The 9,699-nt window shown below is 39.1% G+C and overlaps 1 protein-coding gene across 3 annotated transcripts in view; it reads left to right on the top strand.

Annotated features, from left to right (window-relative positions):
- The window catches only part of Ccdc141 (coiled-coil domain containing 141), a 207,432-nt gene that overhangs the window by 132,962 nt on the left and 64,771 nt on the right, over positions 1-9,699 (top strand). For all 3 annotated transcript variants that reach the window (XM_017794928.2, XM_008855352.3, XM_017794927.2), the window contains exons 9-10: positions 5,153-5,294; positions 7,088-7,207. In XM_017794928.2, the coding sequence (XP_017650417.1) occupies positions 5,153-5,294; positions 7,088-7,207 (262 nt within the window). The remainder of the gene's footprint in view (positions 1-5,152; positions 5,295-7,087; positions 7,208-9,699) is intronic.

Here is a 9,699-nt window from a genome sequence, read left to right as displayed (position 1 = left end):
ATCTACATAGCACATGATAATTAAAAGAACCAGACTGGTGGAACTAACCTTATTGGATGTTTAACAGCTATAGTTTGAGGCCTATACTAATGTGGTCAGAGGGAGTTAAAGGACAATTTTGCCCCTTGCCCTCCAAGGTCGACTACGTTCCAGGGGACTATGGAACATCTCTCAAAATGACCTGTAACTGTGGTGAGTCACCTGTCCTCTTGCTCAGGGAGGTCATGGAGACCCCACAAGATGGACTTGAACCAGTGTCCAGTCTACAGAGAGGAGGGCCAACTTAGAGGAAACATCTCATTCATGCTTCCAAGTGGAGCCAGACATGGTCGAGCAGGACCTTTGACTTATCTTCTCATAGATGGAACTGGTAAAAGAAAGGAGCCAGGAGCTCCTCCCAAGCTCACATGACCCCTGAGGAACAGATCCTCAAATGACCTTAAGTGTAAAAATAAATTGATTTATTTGGGCCAACTGTATGGTCTTAAACACCCAAAAGGAAAGTATAACCAAAGAATAAAGTCATCAGTATATTTCTTTAAGAGTTCAAGGGATTACACTTCCCAGATAGTAGACTTAAGTCTATATAAAGTTATTTAGACAATTATTTCTCATTGATAACTTTGTTCCTAACCAGAAAGTGCTGTTCAGATGTAAGACTACAAATCTTGGTCTACAATACTGTAGTGCCCACTGTAGCTAAGGGAGACAACCAGCTATTGTTCTAAAATGATGGATAAATTTGTTTTCTCCCCCTATCTAGAAGTCTTTGAGAGGGAACTGACACTGATTCTAACCACTCCAACAGCTATCAAAATACCTGAAAGCAAATCCTGAATCCATCACTCTAGAGTCCAGCCTTGGAAGAGAAAAGAAAAAGAGGAGGAATCTAATACAGGGATGCTTTTGGAAGCCCTTGTCAAGAAATTCCAGTGGACTCTCATAAGAACATTTGAAAATTGCCCTATTCTGACTTTTTTCTAGTTCCCTCTCTAGAACTTATAATGCCAATTACTCTTGCCTTTACTTCTCCTTCACATCTCCTATTCAGGATTCAAGGACTTTCTTTTCCCCTTAGAGATAAGAGTTATGTAATTTGGGAGTCTTTTAGATAGACCCACTGAAGGGGTACTCCAATTGCCTCACCCTGTGTCCCTGTTCAGCATGGAAGAAGCCAGAGCAGTCTATGTCCTGATTCCCTATTGGTAATGTGGGTAACCTCTTCATAGAATGGTGTGATAAGAATAGGAGGTAGGAATTGACCAGGCAATTAGGGTAAAAAGACCCCAAAGAAAAGTAGCCAGTTTCTGAGCTAAAAGTCAAAATGTCCTTGGGCCTCAACAACATACTCTGTTCCAAAGGCCAAAAATGTTGAAAGTATTTGGGAGCTTATAGCTAATCCTTAAAAGATTTTAGGGTTACTTCTTCAAGGGGGAAATGTTAGAGTATCCAAAAGCCCCATAAAAAAAATCAAAAAAGAAGAAATAGTACATGAAGTTATTAGAAAAAGGTGATGGGGAGATATGGGAGGAGTTGGAGGGGAGGGAGTGGGATGGATTTGGTCAAAACACCTTATAGGCATGTATGAAATTCTCAATAATTTATTTATTTAAAGAAAAAGAATTTGCTATGCAAGAGACACAGTGCCTGATAATGAACAAATGATTATAAAATGAGAATCTCATTAATAATTGAAACAAAATTAGAAAAATATCCTGTTTGATTGGTTGTGATTCACTTAAATTAAATTCCTGGGTTTCTAAAAAAATGACATTTTTACTAAAAAAAAAAAAATGCTTGAATTGATTTCGTTGTCTAGTTTTAAGTTTTCTATGCTGGTAGGGCCTTCAAGATGGGCAATTTGAACAAGGTACCATAGCCCTCTAGTGGTCACTTTTCAGACTACAGGCAGACTTTGCTTTTACCTAGAGAAGCCAACAATTTCAAAAGAAGATGCCACTCAGCCCAATCCTATTTGTATAAGAGCCAGCAACCTTCAATTGCAGAAAGACAGAGGGGAAATACCCATTATGTCATAAGTCATGTGTTAGAAACTCAGAAAAAGTGCAAGAAGGTGGTAAAAGAATGGAACACAAGATCAAGTACACAGGGTCCAATCTGTCCCAGCCATCCATAACTGGGCACGTTAGTGAGCCTCTCTGTTCCTCATGCTACTCATCCTCAAAATGGGAATAATGATTATGCCAGGTCTGAGGGTTGTCATGAGAAATAGAAGACATACTGTTTAAAACAGTAAGAGTGGTGCCCTATTGCAGTGAGGATGCAGTGATTCTATTTATTACTTGTGGCTATGATGTCATTGACAAAAACCAAATCAAGGTTATCTACATCTCCACTTTCCTAAAATTAAGATCTGAAATTAATCATTAATTCTAAAACTTGTATAACAATTTTAATTTTAATTAGCTCTAAAAATTGTATAACAAGATTATATCATTGGGTATTAGTGAGTCCTGACTTTAAATAACATTTTTTTCACTGACTTGTGGTTTTCTAAGGCAAGTTAGCTCACCTCTGGGGCTTCAGTTTCATTAGTTACAAATTGGAATTACTGAAACCTTTTAAGATGGAAAGCTATTTTTGAATAACCCATGAAACAATGCATTAGACAAAAATGTTTTGTTGTGAGAATTTAAAATAGTCATTATTATTAAAATTGTATGCAAAATTATTAGAAATAAAAACTAGAATCCATATTTCTCATGGCACTACACACTTGATTGACATAATGTAGGAGAGAGCTTATTTAAATAAAGAGGAAGCTGGATTCAGTTTGAGTGTTGATTAAATTAAAGAAACATAATTAACACAAAATAGGGAGGCACACAGGAAAAAGGGATGCCAAGGGAAATTTGGATCAGAGTCGAGTAGGTTTGGAACCAGGATCATCCATGGAAATGCCCAAAAGGCTGTCTGGCAGGGACAGGGGAGATGGCTCAGTCTGTCAAGTGCTTGCCACACAAGTATGAGGGCCTGAGTTTTGATCTCTAGAACCCACATAAAAGGCAGGTCCTGGCAACATCTGCCTGTAACCTCAGCAGCGAGGGGATGAGGGAGTGGAGATAGGTACACCCCTGCAGCTTGCTGGCCAGACAGTCTAGTTGAGTTCCAGGTTCAGTAAGACCCCTTGTCTCAAAAAAAAGGAGGAAAGCAACTGAGGAAGACACTTGATACCAACCTCCAGCCTTACATGCATGCGGACCTACATGCATATACACATATAACAACAGGCAAGCTCAGAAACGGCTTGGAACTGTGTTGTTTAGAGAAGACTAAAGAGTATATGAATAGAGGCTTGTTGGACTTGTTGCTGAGAACAGCTCCCCCAGGGGATAAGCTGTTCAAAATTTGTAGTTGTTCCAGCTATCTTCTTGGGGTCCTGAAGGTCCCTCTTCTAAGTCTGGTTAGTAAGAGTGCCTAGCTATAACGCATGCGAGGTATGTGTTGGGGTTAGGAGTGAGGAGCCACATGGCAACCCCGAAGTGGAAGTGGGCATCTTTCATACTGGTTGAGGCAGTTCTTTTTTTCAAATTCTATTTTATATTTCTAAATCTTACTAATTCTGTCTAAATTGCAATGGCATTTCCTGCCATTTTCAGCCAGCTTTCTACGTGTTTGCCCAGTCCTTCCTTTAGCTTTGTCCTCTGCGCCTTCTTTGCACAGCGCTGCTCAATCACTCTTTCTCATTCCAAACTTCCATCTTCTACAGGAAATTGGAGCACATTGTTTATAGGACAACTGGATTTTAAAGTATCTTTTTAGAATATAACACCTCAGCCTAAATCTTAGTAAAAATAACCGGTATAATCAGGACACTGCTTTTATAGACTATGTGGACTTATAGCATTAAGAGCTATTTCTAAAACTCTTCTGATGTCTTTGTTATATTCTCTACAGTCGCTGAGTATTAAGATACAAAACTAATTGTTCTAAGTGTGATATCCTTGGAACATTATGTTCCAGGAAAAATATTTCTCATAGTGGCTACGTATTTCCCCAAAATTATGTTTGTCAGGGACCCTTGAGGTACCTACAAGACACATCTGAGGGTGCCTCACCTAGGAAGTATCTCCACAATCATTTCAGTGATGTTCCTGCATCTTCTGGTCATTTGGAATCTTGTCCTCATTTCATTGCTAATTAAATTCAATTTTCAGACTCATAAATTTATTCTTTGAGGAAAAATCACAGAAATATCTCCCTTGTTCCAAGACCTTTGAAAAAGCTCTGGGTAATTAAATTTAAGAGTGCTCATGATACTCTTCATTAATATTTGGAGAAAAATAGGTGATGGGAAACTAAAGACTTCAATTTCTAAAATAGTAGGCCAGGTTCTGTGTTAGGGATAGATTGATTGATTTAAAGGCATCCGTTCTGTCTACAGTATTCTTTCATTTTTTGCATTATGAACATGCTTAGTTTGGGAATGATTGGATAATTTACTGTAGTATCTTTAGGTTAAACAACTGGAGTCCAACACAAACCTGGCTACATTGGGAAGGCCTGTCATTTCGTGGGCTCTTGGGTTACTTTTCTTTGTCTCATGAGGTCAACAGAGGTTAAAAGAATGAGGCTTGGTTTCTGCTTTGTGAGCAAGTGTATTTGATACCTAATTGCTAGTGATAACTTGGTTTTCATCTAATGAATATAGCCTTGAGCATTTATAATAGAGTACAAAGTACAAAATATATAAATATTTCACCCTATTGGACTAGTAAGTGCTTTGTTAATTGGCTGATTCACATTTCTATTCAAAGAGCATCTTTAGATAAATGAAGCTTTTAAATAATACCCTCAGGAAAACCTGGTAAACATATTGTGGCTTTTGCCTAAGGTTTTCTAAGTATCTTAGAGAAATATCAAAAAGTAAACCTTTAGAAAAGAGAATTAGACCTGTTGCAGAAACCAAAATTCATCCTTCTCTTGGGACTGACTTAAAATACAAGAGCATACTTTGGCTTTTCTGCCTCTGTACCAATATGATAGCTACTACACTTCCATAATCTTAAAGCAGTTAACTTTCACCAACTCTTCTCGCACATGAAAGAGCAGATATGTTTTCAAATGTTCCCTGTAGCCAGGGCTTCTATGTCAAGGTCAAGTGAACTAACAGCTGGTTTGTTCCATTTAGCTCTCAGGTGATAGGTATTGAGGAGATGATGGAATGCATTCGGAAACGAGTGGATCATCTGACCCAGCAGTGTTCAGCACACAAGGAATTTGCACTTAAGAAACAGCAATTAGAAGCATCAGTGGAGGGGTACCTAAGGAAGGTAGCTTCATTCAATGAAATGTAAACTTTTTATCTGGTGATCGTGGATGGTGTGGCAACTGTTGTATGTGAGTGTAGTGGGAGGATGGGGTGGGTTTCTTTGGGTGTATTCAATGTTCCGCATTAGTTTCTATAATTGGACAAACAGTTGTAAGTCACTGTTGCTCTTTAACTACCTCTGTTCCAGACTGTCAAAAATAAATGTCTAATGCAATCTGCCACCTTAGACTTGAATGTATGGGCACAAAGGTATATGTGCCTTCTACTGTTCAGTGTTAACCAAACCAGACACACATTGGAACAGGGCCATTGATTTGCATGGCTCTGGGTATGGTCCCAGAACATTGCAGTGCCCATTATCAATGCACCATTGAATGGGAGGGCTTCAATAAGACATATAGATACTAAAAATTATGGTTTAGGTTTTTCTGGGAATAAACTGTCATCATACTTTATTCAGCCAAACCAGTGCAAGAGATGTAGTCATCCACATAAAAGCATACATGGGAAAATCCTCTGTGCAGAGTGATCAGTAGTTTTATACGTAAAAATTTTATTTCCCATCCATCAATGACACCAATGGCAATTAACTTAACTGCAGAAGATGGGTCTCAAATTTTCATTGATGTAATGGATTTACATGCTTGAACTTAGGAGTGGATTTCATTATTTAGAATGAAATATAGGGGCTAAAGAGATGGCTCAGTGGTTAAGAGCACTGACTGTGCCTGCAGAGGACTTAGGTTCTATTACCAGCACTCACCTGGTGGCTAACGGTCATCTGTAACTCCAGGTACAAGAGGTCCAATGCTCTCTTCTGGCCTCTGCAGGCATTGCACAACACAGGTGCACTACATACATGTAGGCAAAACATTCATACACGTTAAAAATAAATAAATTTTTAAAAATAAAATAAAATGTTTTCTAAAATAGACATATTTATAAAATTATATTTTATAAAATTCATAATATAAAATGGGCTTCACAGGATCAAGTGTTAAATAATGTTCCTATGAAATTGTATCCCCATCTGTTAATTGATCCAGTAACTTGGGAAACTGAGCCTTGTTCCATTGTCTGGTCAGGGTGATCCCAAACATGGAGGCAGCTGTGGTGCTGCATTCCCCTCAGCCTGACAGGTAAGCTAACTTGGTGGTGGTGGAAAACACAGCAGGAGCTCAAACCTCTGCTACTACTTGCCTTATTGCCAACTCATAGCCAACATAGAGTCTGGAGTCTACAGAAAGCAAAGGGATGAACAGAGTAACTTGAGTGACCTGCAAGAGTCACTTTATCCATTGGTTCTTGTGCACCAAAAAATCAAATCACCATTGGACAGTGAAATGACTCAAGTGGTCCCTGTGTTTCACCACTACATGGACAGAGTCTGGTGCTTTCCCAGCCCTCCCCAGCCCTAAATACAACAGCCCATAGGTGGGCTAATACCTTTACTTCAAATGTTTACTTCAGAATGTGCCTGCAAATTGATCCCATTCAACCTACTGATGAATTCATCTCTGCCAATATGTTTGAAGGTGATGTAGATAAGCTCTTCAAGGAAGTGGATGATGGCTTTCAGTCACTGCTATTAATAAAAGAAATGTGTTGGTATTACTGCATATGAAGATGAGCTTTATCAAAATATGAAACTCTTAAATAGTTAAAGCTACTTTAGATTAAAATGGATATGCATTGGAATACAATAGTGATATATGAACCAATATTTCCTTATATGTGTGCTCACATACATAAATGTATATTATTAAGACTGAAATATATTCTTTATTCCTCAAGGTGGAAATGTCAATTCAGGAAATTATCCCAGTACTTTCTAATACATTGGATGTCGGTTCCAGCCTTTCTGAATCCGAGAAGATTTTAAATAAATATCTGGAGCTAAATATCCAAGCTAAGGTAAATAAGAATTATCATTATGGCCATGATTTTATAAATATTATTTCAAAAAACATTTCGATGTTTTGAAACTTAATCCTAGCTCCCTTGAGGGTTGCAATTCTGAGTTAGCATAAAGCAAATAATGACATAAAATCTCACTATTTTGTATGTCTAAATTGTTTACATGTGCATTTATCAGAGCATTTATGCTCACTGCAACTCTGTAATATAGTCTGGTTTCAAGCACTTATTTGGCTCCTATTCCTTGCCTGAGAGGTGTTAGCACCTCCTTTTGGGGTGCCAAACTAGGCAAAGAAAATATTTCTCTTAGAGTATTAGCAAGTTTCTGCAAGAGCAAGTCTCAAAAGAAAATGACCAGAAACAACATGCATTATTGTAAGCTTCCAGGAGGGAAATTAAACACAGTCATGCTTCCTACTGGATATTCAGACACTGAGCACTCCACTTCCAACCTGGCAGTTTCTCCAGCTCTGTCCTACCCTGTTCTTGTGGTTTGAGTTCAGTGATTTCTGCTAGGGGCTCCAAACCTGCCACAGTGAAGTTTGGAAAGGTGAGTGCCTTCCCCTAGCTCACCCAGATCAGCAAGAAAAGAGCTGTTACCCCGGTTTTCCATGGAAGACCCTCTCCATAGACAACATCCCCATGCAAATAGATGTGCTTGCTTTTCTTTCCAGTAAAATGGGGTTTTTGAAATTCTTCACTTTAAATGCTTAAGGCATGTCTGAAGGTATTTTTCTTCTTTAAATTTTAGAAGCAGGAGGAAGCACTCATTGAAAGAAATCCCATGCTCCTCTTTTTTGCAGAGTGCTATCATAAAGCAAAGCTTGCAAATTGAAATTACCTTCATTCTGTAGAGTAGCCAGGAAGCATATTAAACACAAGAGGGGAAACATTCCCTTTTCCTTTAATTTCTGCTTGATTCCGGGCTTGTTCTCATGAAATTTTACGTGATTCTTTCTGTGGTAGTGGTACAGCTCTGCATCATTTAAGGGTAGGTGTACATTTTGAGAAACTGTGCTGTTACATCATTTTGCCATTGTTGTATGAACATCTCAGTGTGAACTTGCACATACTTAGATGGAACAGGTCAATTACTAGACATGGCTAGTGGATACATGGCTCCTGGATACAATAGAGAAATACAAACAGTGTTAGAGGCTGTTGCCAGCATAACCAGACATAGTTTTACACTAAACTTTTTCTATACATAGGAGTATAATCTAGCCATAAAAAGTATGGTATAGTACTCTATGAATTGGTAACATAGTCAACTATCAAGTATCATGTACTATATATAATTATGTTGTTATACTTTTGCATGACTGGCAATGCAGTAAGTTTGTTTATACAAGCTTCAAAACAAACATGGGTAATGCTTTGCACTATTAAGATGGATCAGAGACCCAGTTCTCTCTTAGGGCATTTGACTAGGAGTTAAGCACTGTGAAATATTGCTAAGACTGTTAATAGGTCTTTATTGTATGAACCCTTTAATGTTTATTTTCCCCTCAAATAAGCTAAACTGTTAGGGGCCAGGGCAAGTTGGCTCTTTAACCGACAGCTGTCAGAATCTTCCCTTGTATGTCTCTACCTTGAATGGGGAGCTTTATGCAGAGCAGTTCCTATTTTAGCTGCTGGCTAAACTGTTGTGGTAGACTCTTGGCTGCTTTGAGCACTTCATGAATTCCTTGAGGATGCTAGACCCCTGCTACAAGGAGCACTGCAGCCATGGCTGCTGTGACAGCCACAGACTTCTGCTTCAGGATGCCGTGTTCCAGTCACTACCGCTCTAGCTGTACCGTCACCAGAAAACTTCACTTGAGCCATCTCCTCCCAAAGACCCTGCCCAGAGCTGCTCCAGGGGATCCCTGACCCACCCAGCCCCACCTTCCAGGGGCTCTGGACTTTGCTTTGTGATAGAAGTTCTCATTTAGGTTGTATTAGTCACTTTTCTGTTGCTACGATAGGAACACTGACCCAAGCAATTTGTAGAAGGAAGTTTATTTGAGCTTACAGTTCCAGGGGAATTATAGTCCATCATGGCAAGGAGGCATGGTGGCTGGAGGTGGCTGGAGCAGGAGCAGCAGAAATGAAGCTCTCACAAAGGAAACAAGAGAGAAACTGGAGATCTGGCAAGGCTTAAGAACTCTCTAAGCCCACCCCCAGTGACGTGCTTCCTCTAGGATAGCCACACTTTCTGAGACCTCCCAAAACAATGCCACCAGCTGTGGACAAAATGTCCAAATTCTTGGAGCCTGTGGGGGACATTTTCATTCAAACCACCACATTCCACCCCCTGACCCCCATAGGCTCATGGCTCATGTCCATATAAAATGCAAAATGCATTTAGTCCAACTTTAAAAGTCCCCATACTCATTATCAGTCTCAATACTATTCAAAAGTCTATTCTGAGACTCAGGTAAATATCTTAACTGTAAGCCTCTATAAAATCAAAAGACAAATTACATACTCCCAATATACAGTGGAAT

The sequence above is a fragment of the Nannospalax galili genome, unplaced genomic scaffold (genome assembly GCF_000622305.1).
Source record: "Nannospalax galili isolate Female #2095 unplaced genomic scaffold, S.galili_v1.0 scaffold346, whole genome shotgun sequence".
Taxonomy (NCBI): domain Eukaryota; kingdom Metazoa; phylum Chordata; class Mammalia; order Rodentia; family Spalacidae; genus Nannospalax; species Nannospalax galili.
The sequence above is the reverse complement of the archived record's forward strand: the minus strand, read 5'-3'. Positions and strand labels throughout refer to the sequence as shown.